The following is a 25,792-nucleotide window of genomic DNA, read 5'->3' as shown; positions in this document are numbered from 1 at the left end:
GCCATGATCAAAAAAAAAAACCCAAATAAAAGACCAAAATATTTTACAGACTTTCTGAAAAAACTGTGGCAACTGGTACCACAGTAATCCAGTTTACAGACTTCTCCAAGAAGTCCATTTGAAGCTCCAGATACCCCAACAGGGGGGAGAAAACTGACTGGCCAGTTTTGTCACAGTATCCCCCCACGGTTCTTTCACACCTATCAGAGAAAAACAACATCTTGTTTTCAAACCCCTGCTGAGCCACCCTCCTAACTCTCCTTTGTCTGATGTATTGGGAAAACAATAGAACATTTTATGGATTCTTGAATTACCAAGCACTTTAAAGTTAATATACAAGGGGAAAGCTCTATTGACTCTGATTTTTTTTTCCTTTAAGAAAAAATACCATGCTAAACACAGGTCTGTGGGCTCTGGTGACAACAGGGACTTTTATTATTGCAACTATGAGGTTTTTGGTAGCACAGTGTTTATACATCAGTGACTCTTGTTCCATGAAGAAAAGCAGGCAGTTTCCACAAACTACAAGGATGCTCAGTATGATGAACAATTGCTTAGCACTTCATTTTCTACATAATAATCATTTTCTTACATGCAACTAAATAATTTAGGCGAGTTTATTAATTTATAAGCTTAGCTGTGGACACCTCTGTGTTTCTGGCATCAGCACACAGGCTGCCTCAAGTGTTGATACTCTCTGTCCTCAAATAGTTTCTAAGTGTCCTCATAATTGCTTGTCACCTGGAAAAGAGGTTCAGATCCAACGCAAAATTAACATATGGTGAACAGATGGACTCGGAACAGACGTTTGCCGAGAAAGTACTCACACCAAAGACTTTCTGGCTTCATCTTTCAGGACCTTCAGAAAAGTCCTCCTTGAAGCTCCAAGTCATACTAATCAGGGGAACATCGTTCCTCAATGACAAGCTCGTGTTGCAGGAACTTTTCACGACCTGCTACAAAGAATCCTCGCAGGTTTTCTGGTGTGACGGTGCCTCCACCAACAGAGGAGACAAAATATTGGTTCCATAAGGTACCCACCCATCCAAGAAGAGTAAGCTATACTGTATGAAGCAAGAATGCAAGCACGAGGGTGCTATGATGATGATTCAAGAGAAACACAACCAAAAACTCAAAATAAATCTGTCCCCTCTACTCCCCCATGGAAATTATTCCAGATATTCTGTTAGTTAACAAAGAGATAAGAATTACAGTAAAAAGTTTAAAAGAAGCAATCTGGTGTCCCCCCCCACCACCATGGAAATTCTTCCAGATATTCCCTTACTTACTGAGGAGGTAAGACAAGAGTTGTTGGCTGGGCTTTGGGTCTGCGCTTTGCAGAGACTCCCATCTGGTTGGCCGAACGTTTCAGGGACTGCTGATTCAAAAGGCCAGATGCCAGCCCAGCATGGTACTGCAGCTGGAGGAGAAAAAAAAACACATGGATATATTAAAAACCACACCACTGCAGTACTCTGTCTGTGTCAGTCCTCTACTACCTGTTCCACCTGACTCAAATTACAGCCCGTCAGTCAGTTAATGTATCAGATTTCAGATCTCCTGCTCGGATGGAAGATGATGGGAATAAATGCACAGGGAAAAAGTCTGCTGTGAATCAGGCATTAGGAGGAAGTTATGCATTAGGGCAAGTAAGACAGTGAATCAAAGACTTCCTCTCAAGTCTAACTCCCCTGAAATCAGGGCTTGCTTTTACATGTTAAGGCTGTTTCTCCCTCCCAAGGGACCAAGCATTCTTACTTTAAGGAAGATGATAAGAGGAAGACAGAGGCAATCATTTCACTGTATAAACCAGCTTTTTAGAAATAACACTCATCTTTTCTTCCTTAAACATAAAAACCACAAAACATTCACAAAGAAGTTTCTACCACTGTAAACAAAAACCTTGCCTTTAAAATACCTCCTCACACCCATCTCCACAGCACTGCAGAAAGATTCACATTCAGTAGCTTTCTCCTCTAAACTTCTCTTTTTCCTTGCCAATAAAAGACAAATTTATGAAGGACACAACGTGAATCTGCAGGATTTTGAGTGCCCTCCCACAGCTCTCGGATTTAAGAACAGCCACAGAGCTGTGCTTGCCCTGAAACCAGCTCCAAGTGCAACAAGTCACAAGTTCCTCTCTGAAAACTTCCAATTACGTTCTTAGTTCGCCATTTTTAAAGCAGAAGATTCAGACATGTACAATTTCCTTCATCATTCCAATGCCTTCCTCCATGTATTCATTAAATTGTCTGAAGATCTGTCCTGCTAAAGGTGAACCATTTCACACGTTAACACCTCCAAGCCCAAGGTCTGCAGCTAAAAAAAAAAAAAGGGTTTATGGTTAGAAAACTATGACTTAAAAATGTTCAGGAAAATAAAGTGGTCTCAGGCCAAGCTGCTCTGCAGGAACTGACTGAAAAAGGAGGGAAACAAAGCTTGGAAGTGATCCATTTGAAAATGGCTCTGAAAATGAGGGAAGGGATCCCGTGAGCCAATCTGCCTCAAATGTCAGCGTTCAGCACATCCAGAAGGATTTCTAACAGGCTCCTGATTTACTTGGTTGCTTTGCCACGTGATCTCAGCTGTGGCACAAGCAAAGACACATGGAATTTCTAATGGGAAGAGAACTGTGCTCTACCAGGAACAGGGAGGAGGGGGGATTGTGCTGCCCCAGCCGATGAATTTTGCTCAAATTTGTCTCTCTCGGATAAGTTTTCTGAAATGAAAAAAAATCAGTGGGAGCGACGGAGGGTCCGTGTTTGAAAGGTGATGTTTCAGTGTCAGGGGCTTAGTTTTCAATCTTCACTACCCAGATTTGCAAGGAATTAAAGGGAAAGACAGCTCTGGTAGAAGACCCCTCAGACTCCAGGAATATGCTTTTCCCTTTTCCTCCTGCAGTTCTCCCTCACCACTTGGTGCTGGTGACACCATTCACTGACATTGTCTGTGCAGAATGACACTGCCAGGTATTTCAGGTAAATCACACCATTTGGACACCTGCTCAGAAGAGGAGTTAATCACCAGGGCTCATCAGAGATGGATTTTAAAAGCAACCTTTTAAAAATATTTCATAACCTCCCAGTCTGACATTTAGTGGTCAGGCATTAAAAAAAAAAAAACACAATAAAAGGAATAAAAAAGAAATATATTTCAAAAAACTAATTCCGTCCTCCAAAGCTAACTCCCAATGATTAAGCTATTTTTACTAATTGTATTTCTTCATAATCTACCTTTGCTCCTAGGAATGCAGATCCAACTGTCAAAATCTATAAGGGCGATTAAATATTTACCAAACCATCTTTATATTGGGAGAAAAGGTCAAAGTTAATAAAACTGACAGGCAGCTTCTGTCCAACTTGATTTATGCATTATTAAAGTGTCACAGACTGCAGTGCACAGGATGCACTCCTTTTTGGGGACGAGGGGTGTTAACTGAAGGGACTGGGAAAATTTCTTCATCATTTGTTCTGAGGAGCAGAAAAGAGACTGAAAATAGTGCCAAAACTGGACCACAAGCATCAGAACTAGAGCCAAGAGACTCTTCAGTCTGATGGATAAAACACGTGCCATTCAGTCCCCTTTTTCCTCTTGCAAAATAAACCCCTTTGCCTGCCAGCACTGGCCAGGAGAGAAAAATCTCAGCTAAAAATAAACCAAATTTTTGCTTACTAATACTCTCTCCACCTCAGGGCATGCAGGTGAAATGTCCCATCAGAGGGTGCTGTGGGTGCTGGAGGGCTCATGCAGGGCAGCTGAGATGAGCTCAAGGGACACAAACACTTTGAGGGTTAACAGAATGGCAAACAGCCACGGCTTCATCCAGTAAATACGGCAAATACTCCCTGAAATGAGTATTGGTGCAGCACAAGCAGTGCTGCAAATCATTCCTTTATCAGCTGCAAAGGATTTCCCCCTCATACAGAGGCTTTATTACAGCATCCATGTTTTTCAGCTTTGGGGAATTCCAAGTGGTTGGTGTGTCTTTACTGCCTAATGAAATATTCCTCCACACAATTTCAATAAGATGGATCTCCCCCCCTCCCCCATACGTGGAGATGAAACAAAATCTATTTCAGAAAACCAAGAAATCAAAGACAACGACAACAAAAATCAATTTACAACATTTAGCAGCCAGGATTTACCCCAGTGCCAACTTGCAGAGTTTCATGATGAGTCTCATGATAGCTGATATTTTTCTTAAAAGTGCAGTTCCAAGTAGATGTGTGAATTCTACATTTTAAAATCAAAAGCGACTCCAGTTCTCAAGGATGTATGAAAAGTACTGAAAATAACACCTCAGTATATACAGAAACTTTAGAGGAAGGTAAATAAAAACAGAATTTGGATTACTTTTAAAATGTTTTTAAGATTCATTATTTTTCTACTGTAATGGCTACACGGCCTATGTTTTTTAGAAGAAAATATTATCACTAATGTTTTCCAGGTGCCACAATTCACCATTTTCAGTGTTCCTGAGTATATATGAAAACTACATTCATATATTAACAGCTGTCAATCTTCCTCACTAAAGGAAATACATCACAACACAGAAAGCACTTGGGAGTCCCTTCTCTCATGGCTGTAACTGTAAGGAGGGCAATTTCTTCAATCACATAAGATTTCTTTGGATTTCACATAAACCTTTAAAGAAAACACATGTTAGAGAATCACAGATTTGATTTAACTCTGAAAGCATTAATATTTTTTAAGATGCTAATCACATAAGAACTATTATTTCTTCACCCCCCCTGATTCTTCTTACCAGAAGTAATGTAACACATCTCCTCAAACAATCAAAACAACAAAAAAAGAACCCCTCCTTCCCCCCCAAAATCCCACTGTGAGGGGGGAAAGAAGAAAACTTCTGCTGCAACCAAACCAGAACCTGCAGAAAGGCCCCTTCTTTCAACAGAAATGCCCTGAGCAGCTCGTGACAGGTTTGCACCTTGGCCTGCAGGATTACCCTGCAGTGCATGTTATGAAACTACAGATATGGACATTGGAAAACTTTTAAAAATTAAAGCTCCACCATTAGAATGGCTCTGGGTCGAGAGGTCTTCAGTTTACATAATTCATGGGCTGGAGGTTTTGCATGTGCTGAGTGCTGAGCAAACAAGTCAGGGCACTGCACTTACTGACAAGGCCAAGCAAAGCTGCAAAATTGGTTGAAAGAAGGTAAGAATCAGGGAAAAGAAACCATCCCTTAAAAAAAAAAAAAAAAAAAAGAGGGAAAAAAACCCAACCAACCACTTGGAGCATTCACATCAGCTCACAGTTGCACATTACATTTACATATTGCCATTATTTAAAGCTTTTTAAGCACCAACAGGTCTCCTTTAGAAAGTGAAATCTGGTGTTCTTTACAATCACATTACCCTGTTTTTTCCGTTCTTATGTACTTACTGACCACAAACATAAATAGAAAAGCATTTATCTCAGCTATAGGTAATATAAAAAATTTTTATTTCCATTCCTCTAAGAAAGGGAATTTCAGAGATGTGGCTGTTGGATACTTACCCCTGGTGGCATTTTCCAAGTTCACTGAAATCCTGGGAATGCACATTTGCCTCCTTTAAGATGCTCTGCCCCTCATCATTAAACTATTTCTCCCCCCTTCCAGCTAACAAGGGATTTGTGCACTATGAAAAAACTCTGCTTGTTCTTCTGAAAAGCGAGCAGGACACTCCCCCAGTTTCATCTCTGCACACTAAAGTAGGCAAGAGAAAAATTACACCACCTTAATTGAGATTTTTTAGTTTCTCTCAGATAATGAGGCCGGTTTGGAAATTCTCTTTCTCTCCAAACAACGTTTGATCATTTTAGCATAGCTGAATTCTTGACTTGACCAAAACAGCATCAATAAACCAAAAGAACTGTCTCCGATTTCTTTACTCATTGGTTTTCCTGTTGTGGAACTGAGTTGCAGGCTTTTCAATTAACAGGAAAGGTAGACATTTTGTCTTTATTCTAGTTTACAGTTTAATTAAGACACTTTTTCCAAGTTTTTTAAAAGTATTTATGCCCCCCCCCACACAAGAACATTTAAGCAACAAATACCTATCCATGGCAGTAAAAAAGGTTGCCCCCCATTCCTTTTTTTTTTAAAAAAATCCCTCTACAAAGTTACTGCACATTTCCCTAAACATCCTGATCTGACTCAACTGGGAAAGTAATGAGCTCACACTTCTCTTCAAATCCTCTCACATGTCCCAGCTGGTATACTTGCACTGCACCAAAATGCACACAGCCAGGGCCTCATCCTGCTCAATAAATCAGCATGTGGAGCAGCCTGAGAACATCAGCCTGCATGAGCAATCTTGCTTTTCCCTTAGGTCTCTCCTGCCTTCCTTCCCTCCCTCCCTCCCTCCCTCCCTCCCTCCCTCAGCTTGGGAGTTCAAAAACAAGTTTAGACATTTTTCTTTATATATATATATATAATGACACAATAGTAGGAATTGCACTGATACATATCCCTGTTTCTTTTAACACCCTGTCTTTGCTAGAGTTTTCATTCCATTGTCTTTGAATTCGGATTTTCGCTGAGGGTGCTGTTTTAATTACTGTCAGATTTCAGCCTTTAAGTGTGTTCTTCCCAAACTTTTCTTTCGAAAACATTGAAGTTCTGCTGATGAATGACTGCTGATGAATGTTCCCTCACTCCAATACTGCTTGCAAGTCTTTGGCTTTTTACCGTGCAGAGATAGCAAATTTGGCAGCACTTTCTGCAAGGAATTGGTCAAAACTTCAGCATCTGCATCCTTGCTGCCAATAAAATGACCTGCACTGTTCAAAGTCTCTGCAAAAGCCACTACTCCTCCTCCACATTTTTTTCCTCTTAAAGTATTCTGGAATCCATTTAGTAGTCAACAGCAGTGACATATTCTTGATTTTTTTGGATAATGTCAACACAAAGGGACACTATACAGCCAACAGGTTCTGAGTTTTAAAGAGATCTAGTCTTTGAAATGGGTAAAGAGGCAGAGTAATCACAATCTGGGGTTACACACTACTTTATTTACCTCTTTAGAAGGATAACTATTTCATGCTTGAGATGTTTATACCTCCAGGTGTTCTGAAGGGCTTGAGCATACATATTTCCTGCACGATAACTCGATGAACTGGCACTTATTACACTGTATAGGCAGCTACAACCCAGACATGACAGAATCACAAAAAGCGAAGTCAAATTATTACACTGCACTCTGCATTTCAATGACAGAATGAAACCACGTGCAGTAACAAACCACAGCGTTTTCAAGCAACCCTGAGCTCAAGGCAGGGAGTTGGTACAGGAAAATGGTCTCAGTGTGGTATATTCACATTTGTGTGTTCACTTCAAATCTAGATTTCATTAAAATCTAAAAACCCAGGAAGTTCATGTGATCAGCATCTGACAGAAAACCCCCAACTCCTTTTTGGCAGAAGTATTATCTTTATACAGGACAAATAATCTATAGCATAGGAAAGTCATCATTAGAACTCCAGACTGAGGAAGGACACAATTAGTACCTTCCCCCAGTGCTCCCTTAAACAGCCATCAGAACTCTGAGGACGGGGCTCTCACGCTAAAATTACTATTTTCTAAAGCCTCAGACTAAATCTTCAGTGTCAGGGGCTCAGGTGGCAGCTACGTCAGTATAAAGAATGACCTGCTGCCTCCATGGAAGGGGCTGCTCAGCTGCTTAGATAAGAAATGTGAAGATACTTTAAGCTCAAGTGGTGGAATAAAGGGCTTGCAATCAGGTACAGAAACACTCCTCAAACTGTCCAGCAGCACTGCCACCATTTGCAGCTCTGTGGTTGGGCTTCACTATAACAAAGTACTTTTCAGACAAATAAAGGGATGGATATTGTTCTTCAATAAAATGCCTACGAGGTGCACTTGATGTAAATCCAACCAGTCCAGGGGCACAGTCAGACAGGGGGAGACTGATGGTCAAAGCACAGATGAGGGAAACCCATTAGTGGGCAAGAATGGAACAGTAATGACACCAGCCAGTACTTGTGCTGCTAATTGATTTTTTCCCTTAACTCATTAAATTTAATTGTTTCAACTTCTGTTAAATGCCTTTGGTTGCTTGCATAGTAATTAAATGCACAATATATTTAGAGCAGCAGACACCCAGTGTCAGACAACAGCTATCAGCCCAGGGTCTTTCTGTCAGCACATGGAAACCTGGCTTTCCTCAGACTTCCATGGTCTTCCAGAAGGGATAATTGTCCTGGAAGGTCAGTACCCCAGCACACAGTTCATTGTCCTGGAAGGTCAGTACCCCAGCACACAGTTCATCCCGAGGCAGGGATGCCGTGGGTAGATGGTTACACCCTGACAAAGCTTCTGCCAGAGGTGACCACCCTACTGTGCCAGCAGAAAGGATTGCAGGAATACTGTTTAAAGTGGAAATACCTCCTCCTTAAATGGTTACTTTTGCTAATATCTATCTTTACAGCTAGCAGGCATCCTGAAGCAAGGCTGCTGGGAATGCTAAATTCCAGCCCGCTGGCAACAACCAATTAAAGCTTGAAGCTGGAGAGTGAATTTTGGAACAGATGCACGTGGCTCATTTCCCTATAAGAACATTCCTGCTATAGCTTCACAATGGTCATGGTCAGGTTAATTTATACTCCTTTTCGAGACTGTACAAAGTAACCCAGAGAAAACATCTCTCCACAAATAAGAGTAAATCTTTAATTTAAGGCCACGGTTATAATTGGTTTAAACTCTCACCCTCACCTGTAACACCACAGACAAAACCTGGAATCACCACAGATGGCTGAAGTCTGACACGAGCTGCATCCTGGAGGATGAGGGTCAAAGAGAAACAACCACAGAACACCTGTGGGAAAGGACCATAACCACTGTTCTGCAACCAGAACACTGAAGTGCAATAAGTCAACAAAACCTGGAACTATTTCCCCCCCGCCCACAAGGCAATAAAAAAAAAGAACTTTTCTGCCCTTACTCAGGTTTTCTGTGATCAGAAAATAATGATAGATATCTTGCCTTTAGTCTCATGCTGACTTCTGGGAGACAGAGCAATCCAGCTTTTCCTTCTCTGAGAAGTTTCACTGAAAATTTTCTCCAGCTAAAACAATGGTATGCACTAACCTAGAACTCTAGACTCAACTGTCTTTTTTCAAACCTCTCAAAATAGCTTGCAATTTGAACTTTGAGGAATTTTACCTGAAACACCACCAGATATAAGAAAAAAAAAAATCAACATATGGCCAAACTTTTTTAAAAAAATAAATTCCCTACCCTTAGAGATTTTTGACTGTCTCTGCCTTTAGGTGACCAAGCTGCAATGCATGAAAAAGGCAACTTCTGAAAAATCAGGTTAAAGGTTCAAGTTAGACATCCCCAAAAATAAGCAGACATTTATAAAAGTCTTAAGTCAAATTATCTCTTTAGATTTTAAAGAGTTAAGTTATGAATGCTTTTAGGAATGAAAAAATGAATCTATCAGGTTTGATTGATAAAAGTGTAGCTTTTAACTAAGACTGAAAAAACGGAACACTGGCAACATTATTTTCCAGAATAATATGCTTCCTCTGCTTTTTTTCAGCACAGAGCACATAAATCAAAGAAATGTTAAAGAGGCCCATACATCACAAGCTGGCATTTCTAAACTATTTACAAAATCTGTAATAGTCAAGAGGATGGAAAACACAGAAGTGTGACCAGCAAAGTTCCTGAAAGCAAGAAAAAAAAAAAAAAAAAAAGGGCAGTTCTGCCATCCCAGCAGGGCTGAGGCTGGAAACAACTCTTGATTGTAGACTTTAAGAAAACACTAAAATAAACCAATGCTGACAATGGGAGGTTACAAAGAGCAAACAGGACAGTGTATCAGTATCAGCCAAACCAGAGGGAAGGCAGATTGGAGCACGATGCTTGTTCCACCACTAAGTGCACAGTTCTGAAGACACAACAGAATCACAGACTCATTAAGGCTGGAAAAGACCTCTGAGGGTCCAACCTGTGACCCATCACTATCCATCACCACCCATCACCCAGCCCAGAGCACTGAGTGCCACGTCCAGTCACTGCCTGAACACCTCCAGGCACGGTGACTCTACCACCACCCTGGGCAGCCCCTTCCAAAGCCCAACCACCCCAACAATGAAGAAATTCTTCTGATGTCCAACCTGAACCTCCCTGGAAAATGCTCTAATAATGCCTAAAGTACATACAAAAGAAGGGCTGACCTTGCCCCTGCAAACAGACAGTCCCAAAAATATCAGCAACTCCAGTGCTGAGCTGTGTATCCATCAAATTTTCACATGCCCACATCTAAGCACACAACAGACTTAGACAGATTAGGTTTTTTCCTCAACAACTTTTACAAATGAGAAGCTCATCTCCTCTTCTGAAACGAAAGGCATGGATTATGGGAAGTTTATCTGTCCATCTGTCGGAGATGTCACACTCTGACTAGAGAGTGCAAAAAGCACAGAGATGTTTTACAACCAAATCCAAAACTCGCTGCAGTCTGAGCGAGTGGAAGAGCCATATGCTTTGCAAAAACACCTCTTTTTGCTACTTTTTTTTTTTTTTTTTTTTTTTTAAACCACAGCACAAAGAGTAACAGTTCGAAAGCTGCTGTAATCTTTACTGCTGAAAATAGATCACATATTCTTACTCTCATCTGCCACGCTCGGGTAAGGGAACCGATGGGAAACAGGAAAAACAAGGGGAATACTACTGTGGGCAAGGAAAGCTGGAAAAGACACACTGCACTGCAAGGAGGTACCTGCAATTCCAGGGAAAAGGGGCAGCTCAGAGAGCCCGGGACCGGAATGAGGCACAACAGGAGGTTTGGTGCAGTGTCACATGAAATGTTTTTATACTTGAACACTTGCAGTAGGAGCGTTTGAGCCGAAGCCGGGGGGACCTCAGAAATATCTTCAGGAGCAAAACAAATGGAATACACTTCATCCTATTTTCATGGGAGCTTGTAATGATATTATAATTAACTCAATTACACCACAAGATTAATAGCCTTTAAAACGCTCCCAGTCATTCATTACAGGCCTAATTAAAACTCTCTTTTGGTGCTGAGCCAGCAAGAAATATGAAACAACTTGCTAAGTAACCACATAGAAGTATATAAGGTATTATCTTTGTTGTGCTGTTTGTTTCCATGGTCACAATTCAGTGAGAAGTTTAGTTTGCCTTTTCTTTTTCCCCTCTTTTTTTTTTTTTTTTTTTTTAACATCTCAAAAACAACAGGAAGAAAAGGACAAGATGCCACTTCAGAGGCTTCAACACCTGCAACAGCAGATCAGCTCCCCACAGCCAACCAGCTTATTTCTAGTTTTGCTGCAACAGTTAAGGGCTTCTACAATAGCAGATGCCTTTCCTCCCACACATCAATTAATTTGCAAATGCACTCAGGTTGTAGAAATAATGAAGTGCTGAATGCTTCTCTATTGACAAGTTTTGCTGTCAGGAGGTGGATGCTGTGGGCGAGGTGCTAAAATCCGCTGCTTCTCCAAAGGGAAGACACGCCACACGAAACCTGGTCCACAGCGAACAGGGGGCACGTCAGTTATTTCATTTACTCCTCTCTCCCTGGAACCAGAAGGAAGAAATCCTCCCCAAAAGCTTTTTGTTGTATTTATCGAGGTATCTGGAACACACTGTTCACGGGGAGATGTGAGGTTTGGTGAAACGCCGGGTATCTGAGGAGGAAAGGAGTGTTTTTTCAGGTATTTTTATATATGCTAAAAAAGTGACATTAAAATTAAGGTTACAAATGAAGAATTCCCTAACTAGGAAATGCTTCATATTGCCTATCCAATCTAAATCAGGCTGCCTGTGCTAAGGATTCAGACTTTCATTATGTGCTTCTTTCCAGACCTCAAATTACCACAGTCTGCAGGATCACATGGATGAAGAGGCAGTTACTCAGCACCATTTTCATGCACAGAATGTTATTTGCAGGATCTCACACAATGCCCACACTTCTCCTCTCAGATGTCTCCTATCATATTTTCCTGCTTTATCTTGCTTCTTTACAAATACTGTTAAATTTACCTTCACAATTCTTATTCTGCTCATGCTGGGTGTGGATCTGAGGAATCTCCGATTTTTAAGAACACTAAATGTTTTTACTACTTACTATATTTGTAGTAGAGTTTCTACAGATAATAATTGCAGTCAGGTGCTTAGGAAGTCTTTGAAGCAGCCAGAAAAGGCTTTAAGCCAGGTCATGGTGAGGTTGGAATCTCTACCCCCTCTTCCATCACTTGAAATAAAGGATTAGTTGGTGGCAGTTCACTGGAACTTTCTGTCTTGACCAGCCACTAATTGGAAGTAAAGCTCATCCTGCCAGCTATTCTCTGAAAACAAGTTAAAAATGGAGATGCTGAACTTCCAAATGAAGGTCAAAGCTCTAGAGGAGAGAATGTTTTCATGGATACAGACCCTTCTTGTTTTGGAGTCCTCAAATTAGAGGGCACAGAGTTAGTGAGCACAGAACAGAGCAAAAAAAAACAAGAAAAAAAGAGGTGTGACAGTTAAGTGCCTGGACAGCTGGACTCGATCCTTTCCACAAGCTTCCTAGGGAATATGAAGTCAATTTAAAATAACTTTGGTGAACATTTAGTCTTGTCTCTCACCTAAGTGAAGTTATCTCTGTGTTTATAATTTAGCAAACGCAGCTAGAAAAAAATAGAATATACACATACTCATCTTTTAAGTCTTCCAAGGAAGGCAAGTGCCACACAATTCCTCTCCAACTCTTCCAGTGCTCAATTACCATGAGTGTTTAAACCATCCACCTCAGCATTAGCCCACATTTGTTAAACTTTTTCAGTTATTGCCTTTAACTTTGTCTGCTATAATGAAAAACCCTTTTACCCACTTTCCCCTCTGCCATCAATAAAAATGTTGATGCAAAGTGAGCCATCCATTACCTTTTCTGAGGGAAATAAACTGAATTTGTTTGATCACACTGAAGGAGCACTGGAACCCAAATGCCTCTGCTCAGTTCTTGTGTCTCTTGACTAGAACCCTCCAAATTAATGGGGTACCTGAATGGTAACTAAGTGGTTTTACAATTAAAATCATGCTTAAAACCATTTTCAAGTGTTAATAACTGAAAATGTTATTAGTGGAGAGGTACTAACAGGTAAAGAAATCTGCTGTAAAAAATAGATGGATTTTCTGCTTTTTAAAATATGCAATTTTCAGGCTGACCTTGTCCCTTTTAAATTTTTATAGCATCTTCAGTTCCAATTTGAGATTTTCATACGGGGTAGGCAAACCTTCTGATGTTCTGTATTAAATGCAAGACACCTCCCTGGCACGATCTGCAATATTAATAATATAACAGTACCAATTTCAGGGGCAGCACTGTAGCATCAACACATGCATACCTACAGGAATCAAAATTTAACCATGTATAGCTTGGAAATCTTTAATACATGGCCAGAAAGAAGCAGTTCTGAGACAGCTCAAACGCTGTTTGAGAGCTCCTCTTTTGCCACTCAAACGCACGACCTTGTCGCGCCTCCCAAGGTAACACCAACGTAGCTGATGCAAGAAAACATATGCTTCTCTTCTTCACTGGGCCCAAAATAGGAACAGAGGGGAAGGAGAGCGGGACTCAGGGCCAAAGCCAGGCTCCTGAAGACCAGACTTGCAGCTGTCACTGGATTCGGCATAAAACGTCCCCACCCACACGAGCCCTGCGGTGCTCCCGTAGCTGAGTGCCACCACACAGCTGGGGAAGGGCTTCTTGGGAATGATAAACGCTAGAGATTCTTCGTTTAGCCAGGAATTTGCACTGCTGTTGTCAGAGAGTTTTAAGATTTTTGAGATTGAGGCAGTTTTACTTGCTGTAGGACGCAGTTGGAGCCATAGGAAAACATAAATTATTGGGGGTTATGGATTTCAAAGGAGACTGACATACGTTTGGCTTTCCATGCTCTGGCTGTCTTGCTGGCACTCTTCAATAACCCAATTACCACTTCAATGTCTGCCCACCTAACCCACAGACATTTCAGATCCTCATCTAAATCTGCACTTCGTTATTTCTACGTCTTGATAATCACTAGGAAAATCCTACCCGCTCAAAACCCAGCAGTTTATCAGGATCCCAGTTCAAGGCACCAAGTAAACACACATTCCTCTCACTACTTTGTGGACTTCATTATTAATGAGGTAAAATTTGCAGACATCAACCTATTGCTTCGGGTGGCCACCATCAGAAAAATAAATAGAAACGGGGCTGGTCAAAGCAACTCCTCAAAGCAGTTCTGAGTTGGCCAGAAGCAAACTCCCTGTGCCCATCCTGCAGTACCATGGGTACAGAGAACTACTGCAAAGGGCTAGTTTAGCCTGAAATTTTACATTTGAGAACGTAAAAACATATTATACATATAAGGAAAAAAAAAACCAAACACCCAACCTCTATATTTTTGGTCTTGAAGACAGACAAGGAAATAATATTTAGAAACCTGGCCCCATTGTTACATGACAGTGGGAATTTCACATGACAAACACAACTTTGAAACAGACACAAGCTGATCAACATTAAGTTTTCCAAAAGTATCCTTAAACCTTCAGCAGTGCATGTACTGACAGACCCAAAAAGGATCTTTCTGTATGAGCTCATCCCGCCAGCAGTTATGACAAACTGGTGTTGCATTTAAGGAAACTGGGGCGGTGGGGGAGCAAAATACTGCTTTTTGCAAAGCATGATTTCTTAACTTGTTTCTATCGCTTCTCCAGCTACAAAATCCTCCTGTAAATGAGGACACTAACTACCTCCCAAAGTTCATTTTATCAAGCCAATAATTCAGCAACACGAACGACTGACAATTCACCCAACTCTAGTTTCTGCCTGAGGCGTTGACAAAAAAATAAAAAGAGCAAGGAAAACTTAAAAAAAAAAAAATCCTGCTGGAGAGCTGAAGCCTCTGCTGCTGGCACACTGAACAAACAGGAACAATTGGAAGCTACGGAGCAGTTAGTAATTTATACTAGTGAGCCTAATGCCTGGACAGCAAGGAAAACAGATGGCTCTGCAATATGGAGATGGCTCCATGAAAAGCAGCCGGCACAGGGATGCTGCAGTGCCACAGTAGCAATCGTTTGCCTGGTTGTAACAGCCCCCAGCAAACTGAACTGCACCATTTCAGAGGACAAAACCAAAGAAAAGTAAACGAGAGTAGAACAAAACAGAAGTTCTTAGGCAGTTGGTGGATATTCCCCGATAGAGCGTGGGCTCCTTCCGAGCTTTTCCCACAGCCCTGCTCAATCCAGCGGGCAGGAGCAGCATTCCTCTTCCTGTCCCAGCCCCCTCCCAGCAATTCTGCATCACACCAAACGTCTCTGAACGTCAGCTATTTAGTTCTACTTTTAGCCCTGCTTTAAATAAAAAGTGTGTGGAGTGAAGGCTGCATAATGAAGGCTCAACACCATGGAGATGGCACAGACTGCACTGGGCAGCGTCGCCAAGCTGAGGGGGGGTTCGTTTCTTCGGGTTGTTTCTGGCAGAATTATTTCATTTGTGGAACAAAACCAAAATTGGCCAATCAAGCAGCTCGTTGAGAATGGAAGGCCCGTTTCAACCCTGAGGACATGCCCAGAGGCAATGGCAGAGCACACATGAAGAGCAGGTGAAGGACTTCCTGACAAACTCATGAAGACCTCAGAACAATTTTCTGGAAGTATTACAGTTCAAGGCCATCGTGACTAAGCAATATACCAGTCATGCAAGGACTGTAACCTGAAAATCTAACTCGAAACTTTCCAGAAAGGCCAAATCATTACAAACCCTTCGACCACAGGAACCTCTTAAAATAAATATATACTCACTGTGGAATCAGAGCACAGGTGAAAATCTCAGCTTGAAGCCAAGGATAAGATTCTTCTTCCTCTGCAAGTTTCCTGTGATAAACCAGGTTGTCTAAAGGGCAAGCTCAGTAGATGGAGTTAATAGAGGAAATATTGCCCTGCACACCCTGACAGGTGATGCTACTCAGCTATAGATTATGCTGACACATTCCTGTTTTACTTACAAGATTATTTTAATTTCAAAAAAAAAAAAAAAAAAAGAAAGAATCCATTAAAACAAGTGTTTTACTGTAGAATATGTCCATTATTTTTCTTACATCAAAACTCACTGACACAACTGCTGACGCTGGTAAAAGGCACTGGAAACCAAAACCCTCAGCACACAGTCTGACAATATGGTTTAGAGCCAGGGAACTTTCAGCAAAGCATCACCCCACCCCCCCAGTGCTTCTGTCAAGTATTTTCCACATCCAAAACCTTCATAGTTCAGGAATTGGAGTAAAGCATTCTCCAGGTATTGTTTGCTCAATGACATTCCCTATCAGTGTTTCCTGAAAACGAGATGTTTCCTTAGGAGGCTGCAACAACTTCTGGGATGCAAATTTCAACAGAAATCCTCCTGAAGAAGAGAAAAGTGAGATTTGTAGTGAGGAAATGCACCAACGTGTCGTTACAGATTACAACTGGGAGCAACTGGAATTGAAAAAAAAAAAAAAAGTCATAAACAGAATAAATTGGACTGCGTGAATGCTGATGGGGATGGAAGCTCTACATTGTTCTTTAAAGTAATTATAAAGTAGGAAATTAAAGCAAGGTCTTTTTAAGGAAGATGGCTTCAGATACACCCCTCTTTTTCCAGATTTAAGACTGAGACATTGTGCAACAAGAACTAGAACAGAAGCTGCATGTACAGTCCCAGCATCCTCCTGCCAGGACTGCTGCTCCTGGCACTGCTCTTCAAGAAAGCAAACTATTAAGATTGATTAAACATCTACTTTGTTTAAGTACTCTTGATAATAAAGGGATTTTTCTTTCCCATTTCTGAGGGTTATTTTATTCTGGCAACTGATGGATCCTATATTCAAACTGTTTTAATTCCAAGCAGCAATCTGCTGCACCAATTACCAAAGTGAAGAAAGAAGGGATACAGAGCCCTGGGCTTTGCAGGGAAAACAAGAGGGGGGAAAAAAAGCACACGGTTTGCATGACACTAACAATCCCACTGGCAGGTTTTTCTGACTTTGCAAACTTCCTTTCACTCAGAAGCATTCTTTTATAACCTGACAATTCCCTGTAGCCTGGAAACTTCACGAAAAGTGTCATGTATTCTTGTTTTCAAACTCTCTGAAGTCCCTGCAAGAATCTTTCTAACCTACTGATCAGGGTGACAAGCAGATGAGTACTTGCATTTGCAATACCCTGCTCAAACTACTTCTGCCCTTTACAAGATTCATTGTTTCCTTACAGACCCTTTTAAGGAAGACAAACAAACATCAACAAGGGTTAAAAAAATAAATAGATTTAATGACTTGCAAGGAAAGAAAAACCAAATCATTCCCTCAAGGCACTGCTTGACTTCATCAGCCACTGCTCTCCCAGTTTGATCATGCAAGTCTCTGAAAACCTTCCCTGGTCCATTATTTATTTAAGAAAAAAATTCCTTCCATATTTACCATAAGAGTAGTGAACAGGAGACATTAGTTTTCCAGACTTCACACAGTGGCTGACAAAGCAAAACAAAGACTGAATTTAGGCAGCCATCAGAGCAAGAATCTCTCAAAAAAGGCCACCTTAAATAAATGCACAGTAAATGCCTCCTCAGCCCAATGAAGCAGAGCCTTCAGCCACTGCTCTGTGTCCGTGTCTACTTTGAAAGCAGGTCATGGATGCTTAAAGAAAAGCCACAGACCCTGATTTCCATCCATCTGGGAATTGCTACATTTTGCAAGGCAGCACATATGAAAATGCACTAAGGATAGTACTCTCTGAGTTGATTTAGACTCAGGGAGTTCTACTACAAATAACCTTTGTAAAACAGTTAACATGCCCTACAACATATATTTTGGGGTAAAGAGACTCTAAAGAGAATAATCTCTCTCTTCTAATGCAACAAACCCTTTACCATAGCCTGATCATCAGCAAATATGCATTTACCAGCCACAAAAGATCACAGTTACTTTGAAATTTGTTTGAAGATCAGCTAAAAGGATTTGCAATGCTGTATTCCCTGATTCAGGAACAGTTCCCGTGCCATTAAGTCTATTCCATTTTAAACACTTTTCCTCCTGTTGTTCTATGGAAGATCCACACTGAAGGACAAGCTCATCAGCACAGGAAAAGGGCAAAACTTTGAGAACAAAGTCCTGTCAAATGAATACAGCAATAATATGGTTGATGAGGGAACAAACTTGAAGAATACTGTGTTTTGATTTATTACCTTAAATTAAATCTTTTTCCCCACATCAACCTCTTTTTCAGGACTCTTTTACAGGGAGCAGGTCAATGCTCTAGGTCCCTGCTGCTTTTAATTCACGCAATCTGCTATGGCAAAGCAGTTGTTTCTGCTTAACAAGAAATTTCTTCCCCTCTGTATGCAGATATTGTTGCCTATTACATGGAAATATGACTTTGAAACACCACATTTACAAATACATCATTGCAAAGCTGCCTGGTCTCTATGGACATCTGTGTAAGGCCAAGATGGGGCAGAAAACATGTCTAGTGAGATGTTCTTTTGAAGGTCTGCCCCCGTGAAGGGGGTTATGCTGACTCTCTTTTCCACTTGTGCTCACTTTGAACGGACCAAATCATCCCTTGGATGCACCAACTCAGGCAACTAAGTGGATCATCCAGCAAGACAGCCATGCTGCAGCATTCCTCCAGGCTTTTCCCTGAAGAGGTATTAGTTCCCTCCGCATCTGTAGGGTGTAGTGGTGACTCCTCTCTGCTTCAGCCCTTCCAGAGGGAAAGTAATGGCCTGGAGGAAACAACAACTAACCAGCTCCCTCATCGACAGCAGAAAGCGAGTGCATTGACTTGTGCCCTTTATGTATTGATGCTCTGGCTGAGTAAATTAAGATATACAGGAGGAAAGCAAAGAGCACCAGAAACAGGTACACGACCCAGAAAAGCACAGTAGCAATTTTATATCTTCTTCCATCTTCCTGAAATGTGATTACAGTTGACCTTTAAATCTAGTGGATCAACCAATCGATTCTGCTGGAACAACCCCGTGGATGTGATCTAAGAGAATGCCCACAACTTAAAAACCTTCCCAGGCTTGCCTGGCACAGTCATTTTATTTTGTTGTAAAAGTTACCAAGATTTGTCTGAATTGATTTTACTTGCAAGAAAAACACCCCGCCAAAACTGCAGCATCAGCAGACACTAAAGGTCTTCGACTCTTGCAGGATGAATGCAATATCAATAGTTATTAGGATGTATTCATACAAGGCACACAAGAGGAATGGAAAGAAGATGGCAGTAATCTCACTTAATCCTAATGCAGCCCCGAGTCAGGTTCTTTAGACTGTGGGAAAAAAAATAAATACAAGGAAAACTATAAACACCCCAAGGCATTTGCCAGGGAAAACATTGAATTTGGAATGGGAAACATATTTAACAGCTCTTCAGGAAGTAAAGCTTTCGTTTTGGATGCTAGTTGTATCTCAGCTGATAAATTGTGCTTTAACAAATAACCCATGAGATTTAAGGATGATAATTGTCCATAGCGGGCTTGGAAGTGAGGATCAGCAACTCCTGTGCAGCATCTCTCTGGTGTCTCAGAGAGCACAAACCCTTGCTTTATAGTTATCATATTTTAGAGATTGAAAACAAAGACGTGCACAACAAAGCGACTTGGGAAACCTCACCCAGCAACTCCAGAGTCCCTCCAGCCCCGTTACAAACTTGGCAGCACTGCCTGAAACCTCCATCCTCCCCATCAGAAGTGCTCTGAGCAGTCCACTTGTGTTCACAGACTCATCTGGACAGCAAGGTCTTTCAAGCAGAAGGTCATTAACTTCACTCTGTATTACATGCCAGGGTGTCCAAAAGAACCAGGAAATTGGAGACAAGAGGTCAGATTTTGTTTTAAGTTCGCTTGTGCCTGATACAGACTTGATCAGCTCTGTGATCTATGAAATTTCTACAAACAGCTTTGGAAAAGTCACCAAGACAGTGCAGCCAACTCAAAAAAAAAAAAAAAAAAAGAGAGAGAGAGATATGTCACTGAGCAAACTGAAAATGCTACACTGAAAATTCTGAAAATACAAGATCTGACTCCAGAGTAAAACCAAAGCATAAGGCAAAGCAGAGAACTTGTTAAGTCTGAGTGCAGAGACAACTGCAGAGAAGACTCTAAATAGAACCCAACTGAAAGCAGATGGGTAGGGCAGGGAACATTAGAATCAAAATCTAACTAATGGTAAAACACACAGGGATGTTTTTTCCTAAAACAGAAACACATATCCACCCTCACTGAGGGATAACCTCAGGGAGAGGAGGAGCTATTATCTTTTTAACTGCAGCTTATTTGATATCTGAATGAAGAATTCCTTTTTCCATAAAGAAAAGCCAACATCTGAAATGAGGTAGAGCCCAGTACCACTGCAGTAGTTGGGAAATGTCATGATTTCCATCAAAAAAACTGTTTTGCAGAGATCAGGAACAGCTGTTTCAAACCGAATTAGACTAAACCTGGAAACAAGCTGTCAAAACCCCAAAAAATATATTTTATACATAAAGGAATGTATTTGATTCAGCTGTTTTAACACGGTGGTCAGCCAAAAGAGAGAAATAAAGTAACATTCTGAGATCCAGACGTTGTCACAAAGACTCATTTCAACACTCTTTATGTAGATTTATTCCTTTGAGCATTTGGAATAGGAAAAATGTCAAACAGCTCATATCACAGATTCCTGAATATTTTCAAACCATGGGCAGCTTAAAACAGTTTAAAGACACCTGAGGACTCTTTCTGCTCCAGTCCACATTCTCTGCATCTTCTGTAGCAGTAACAGGCAGGTGCAATAAGCAAAATACACAAAATTGCTGTTGACATGGAAAGATTAAAATAATTCACTACAACTCGTCACTTGTGGGTAACAGCACGTGCACCCAGCTCCTTTTGTGCATGCCTGCAGATCCTGGGAGGCTTTTAGTGGGTATTTTCAATATTGATTTCCACGGGAATTGCAGTTTCACGTAATGAGAAGTAAATACATCCATTTAAGAACACGCCGTAAAATGTCACATCCAGACACAACTCCTTTGTGTCTAACGGCCCGTGCAGTACACAAAGCACCTCTAATACTGTGCCCCTGCCACTTAGGGAAGCTTAGAAAAATCCAGCTACAACAGCCAAAATGAATCCAGACTGGTGCTGGTTTTGAACAGAACTATTTGTTCCAAAAGCACAGCTCTGAACATCAAAGATCCCTGTGATTTTATTACACGTAAGATGTGGCCATCAGACCCTACTTTTCAACCAAGTCTGAAGTAATCTTGAAAATAGCATTTCAACATGGTCATTACTTCTCATAATGATGATATGTATTAATTCAACCTAATAAGGATATTAGTTATTACTGTCAGTTTGTCAGTATATGGGTTTTTGAAGAAGAGGTATCTGGGAACAAGCCAATTCATGGGTTTATTAAAAAAATGTACAACTCCAAGAAAGGCATTTTTAACTCACTAAAACACCAGGCAAGTGTGCAACTGCAGCCATGGGCCATTCACCTTTCAGATTACTCACACAGTCTGGTTTTAGGTATTTAACTTGAGTTCTCAGCACACTCAGTAGCTCCAAAGCCTGACTGAACGCTTCCCACTAAGCCAAGAAAGAGCACAACAAGGTAATGCTGCTCAGGATACAGAAACTTTTGATCTTTCCCTGTAAAGATCAAAAATGTGAAAGACTAGCACCTGGTAGAATCAATCAGCTTTCATTAAATCTGCTTTTACTAATTCAGAGGACATCTTTTTCTAGCTCTACCATAACTGAACAAATGTCAGTAGCCAAAAGATTTTATTCGCGGTTTTTGTTTCCTCTGCAAGTGGCAGCTTTACATTCAGGCATTTAAAATTAGATTAAATGAACTGTTATATGTGCCTGCGTTAATCTTGTATCAGCAAAGGAAGTGATAACATGTACTGGTACGTCACCTTTATTTCCAGAACTTCAGGATTTTACAACTCCAGCAGATTTAAATGCTAGCTCATACCAAGAGATATACCAGTTAGGAGTTAGCAGTCAAGTAGCTCTGAGTGCTGTGTTCATATTCTGATCTGTCTTTTACTATCCACCCCCAAACCTGCCTGACCATGGCACTACTCAGATTCCAGGAGAGCCAAGAGATGTTTTTGAAACTACTCAAGAAGCCTGACAGTCACACACAGAGTTACACAGGCTTAGTCCAGTAATGGTCCTGATGTCCTGGCCTGTAATTTCTTATTCAAATCTTCACTGTCACAGCATCAGAGCCACAAAACACCCCCCACTCCTCCAGGGCAGGATTATTCTTCCCTCCAAGGAAAATAAAACCAGTTTTCAATGGTTTCCCCAGGAGGGAAGAGATTTCAAGATCACCACCCTCTGGGTTACACACCTTCAACATCAGAAACTCAGTATTAACTGCTGAGCATAAAACTGCTGCCACATTTTTGCCAAATGTACATTTCCACCAAGCAGCAGCCAAACCAAAGTGGGCAGAACTGCACTTTTGATTGCAAACAGCTCATTACACAGACTACTCTCAATTTTACTCCCTTCTAGGCCATCTCCATGTTTTGCAGCCCAATTACCAACAGCATCTGATTAAGAGACAATGGGGAAGAACTGAGTATTGCTTATATGCAACTCAAACAATTAAATCACTGTGAACTGTCTGAGGGGGCAGCTTCAATAACTTCAAAAGAGAACTCCAAAGAAGAATAGAGATGAGCACAGCTCTGCATTAAAAAAAACACAACAAATAACAGTCACACAAAAAGACCCGACAACAATAAAAGTAGAGAGCAACAGGGTGACATCATTACATTTTCCATTTTATTTGATTTCCTCTAGAAGCTACAAAAACATCTTTTCCATATAAAGAATATCAGTGGGATGCTTATCACCTGCATCAGTTATTTTATATTAGTGTTGTATTCTTTGAATGCCCTTCACATGAAGGTGACTGAATGCTTTACAAACACCTTTAATTTGCCTAAAAGAAAACAAGACAGAACTTTGAGTCTCTGAGAAAACATCCTTTGTGCTTTCATGGTGGCCACCATCCACGAGATGGTCAGGCTTTCATCACCAGCAGAGTCAGTCTGAGGCGCCAAGAGCTGGGGTAGCAGCAAACTGGAAATTCGAAGGAATGCTGGGTCCGAGGGTTTCTCACAACTCTCTCATTCTGCAGTCCTACATATTCATCAGTTAATCCCTGGACAACATGGATTTCCAGCTGGACTTTGTTGTATTCCTCAGCCTCTAAAAGTAAATAAAGCCTTTCCTACTCATCCAGTGGCTGTACCAGGAGTTACTCACCCACAGCCCACATTTCTGGGTCTGTGTGTGGCTTGGCTTGACTCAAACTCCGTTAAAACAAAGCAATGCAGTTTTAACCACTTTGGTTTGATGATCACATCATACAGTGATGACTGACACACAAATTACATAACTGAGCCATCCACCACGACCTGTATGAAGAGTCCTTGCAGAGGGGAAAAAAAAGAGTCAGGGGAGGAAGAAGCAGGAGTTGGGCAGACGTGTTTTGGTTAAAGCAGAGCCACATCAATCATTTCCATCCTGAAATAGGCTAACAGCTAGAACATTAATACCTATCAAAGAAACAGGCAAAAAACCCCACTCATTAGCAAATAAAGGTGTTGCAAAGCATTAAATAATTCCCACCAGCTGACAAGGGGGCTGTGATTTATAATAGTGTGTATTGATAGATCACTTCCCATAATTAGGAAAAGTGAGACTGGTACTGCTTACAGCATTATTTTGATCAGAGCCTTGAAAAATACTGCTGAATAACAACAAACAGCAGGCACAACAACAGAAAATCACCATATCATGCTCTCAGGCTGCTTCACATTTGAAACAAAGTATTCTAACGAAACTCAGTAAGAATGGCAGTTTGGGTTTGGACACATAGAATCTCACAGCACAATAGCAGCCTGGTGTGAATTATTACTATGATAACTCCGGGAAGATCACAGATATAGAACATTCAAACCATGTAGCAGACAAGTCAGAATCAAAGGGTAATTACTTCTCACTTTTTTTAAGCAACAAGTTACTCATCATCACTCTTCTCTTCCTGAAGTAACAAACTAACCTCAGTCTACTAAAATATCAAAGAAATTCAACTCATCTCCCTACTGGCACAAGGCAGAACGTGGCAGATTCTCCCCTGCCACAGCATCTTTCTGTAGTGCACCGGAAAAAAAAAGGCACTGGTCATTTTAACTTCCTTTCATTCAGATTATTAGATGGCAAAGACACTTTGATAGCTGGACATGGGAGCAATAAAAGAGTTGTGATAGCACTGGGTTGGACTATTGTCCAAAACCAACAGAGGAACCAAAGGCAAAGAAACACAAGAGCCCAAAAACTGAAGATTCCAGGGATTCACAGGTAAGGAGGGAAGATGCATCCTCCAAAAAGATGGATACAACTAATGTTATCCATCCCTAATGCCCGTCAGAAAAATTTCATGTCCCACCTTCTTCCTTCTCTATTAAAGTAAATGCAGAGTACTGGAATTCCTGAGTCCATTCTGGTACAAACACTTTCTTCCCCATCACTGTAACATCAAGGATAATTTGCACACCACCTGAATTTGCCATCCCTGTCACTGCTGGTCACTAAAATCAACCCTGCAATAATACAAGTCAGTATTCTCCAGGCAGACAACTGAGCAGTAATTAATAACTGCAACAGTTGGAAGCAGAGAGGTAACCACCTGTTTCCTAGTCATATTAAGGAAAAAAAAAAGGAGGGGAAAAAAGAACATTAATGTAATTCTCAAGAGCAAGGGCATTTCACCAAAACATTTTGCCTAAAATCACATGGAATTAAGAGCCCATAAAGGGCATTTTTCCAGACTGCCAGGCAAACAACATTAGTCACTGGCTATATTATACTTGGCATCTACAAGGCATTTCTGTCCAAAGAACCCAATGCACTTGAGACACATTTAGACTAGAAGAAATAGGTTAAGTATTATTATCCTATTTTATCTGTAAGAAAAATGAGGCACTGAAAAAAAAAAAATCATGCATCCTGTTCAAGGTTACAACCACAATTAACAAGAAAAGCAGGAATAGAATCCAAGTGGCCCAGCTCCTATTTTGTGCCCAGTTTACAAGGGAAGACCAGTTTGTGTATCATTCATTTCTCCAGTCACAGGAATAAAAAACTCCCGTGGCTTATCTGCACAAGAAAGGAGTCCACAGCTGGCAATCCCTACGAGCCTTCCCAATGCAGTTCCCTCTGGGAAGCACCAATTCTGCTCCTACAAAGCAGATTAAAATGTGCTCTTCGGTGTCCACCAGGGAAACCTTTGTAGGGACTTGTCACTTGAATTCAAATCCTATTTTATCTTTTCTTTTGTTCCCTTCTGTGACCAGACCAAGGGATTTGGGTCAAATCCTTCCTTGAAGTAACTTCTTCAGAGCTCACTGAGAGCACCAGTTGCACCATTAACCTTCCCATTCCTATCCCAGCCAACACAGGTGATCTCCAAGCGCCACTTCCAGATCCCTGGACAGACAGATCCAGTGGCCATGGCCCAGTTTCTCCTCAAGGCCACGCGTCTGTCACATGGAAAGAACGTCTTTGCCAATTTGGGGTGGATGAAATCTCAGCAGAACGAGCCAGGTCTCCATGCAACAGGATGTCACAAAATCATAATGCTGCATTTTTGTAGAAAAAAAAGTCCTGAAAAGGACAAAATCTTGGCCATCTGCCTGAAATTCCAAAGA

General features: G+C 41.1%; 1 protein-coding gene across 1 annotated transcript in view; it reads right to left on the bottom strand.

Annotated features, from left to right (window-relative positions):
- Positions 1 to 25,792, bottom strand: part of MED27 (mediator complex subunit 27) — an 83,686-nt gene that overhangs the window by 49,443 nt on the left and 8,451 nt on the right. Inside the window, exon 3 of the mRNA XM_027911636.1 lies at positions 1,290 to 1,420. Within this exon, the coding sequence (XP_027767437.1) occupies positions 1,290 to 1,420 (131 nt within the window). The remainder of the gene's footprint in view (positions 1 to 1,289; positions 1,421 to 25,792) is intronic.

The sequence above is a fragment of the Empidonax traillii genome, unplaced genomic scaffold, assembly GCF_003031625.1.
Source record: "Empidonax traillii isolate 1590-97213 ecotype Southwest subspecies unplaced genomic scaffold, ASM303162v1 scaffold34:size3740991, whole genome shotgun sequence".
NCBI classification, from domain to species: domain Eukaryota; kingdom Metazoa; phylum Chordata; class Aves; order Passeriformes; family Tyrannidae; genus Empidonax; species Empidonax traillii.
Note: the sequence above shows the minus strand (reverse complement) of the source record. Positions and strands in the feature narration are given on the sequence as shown.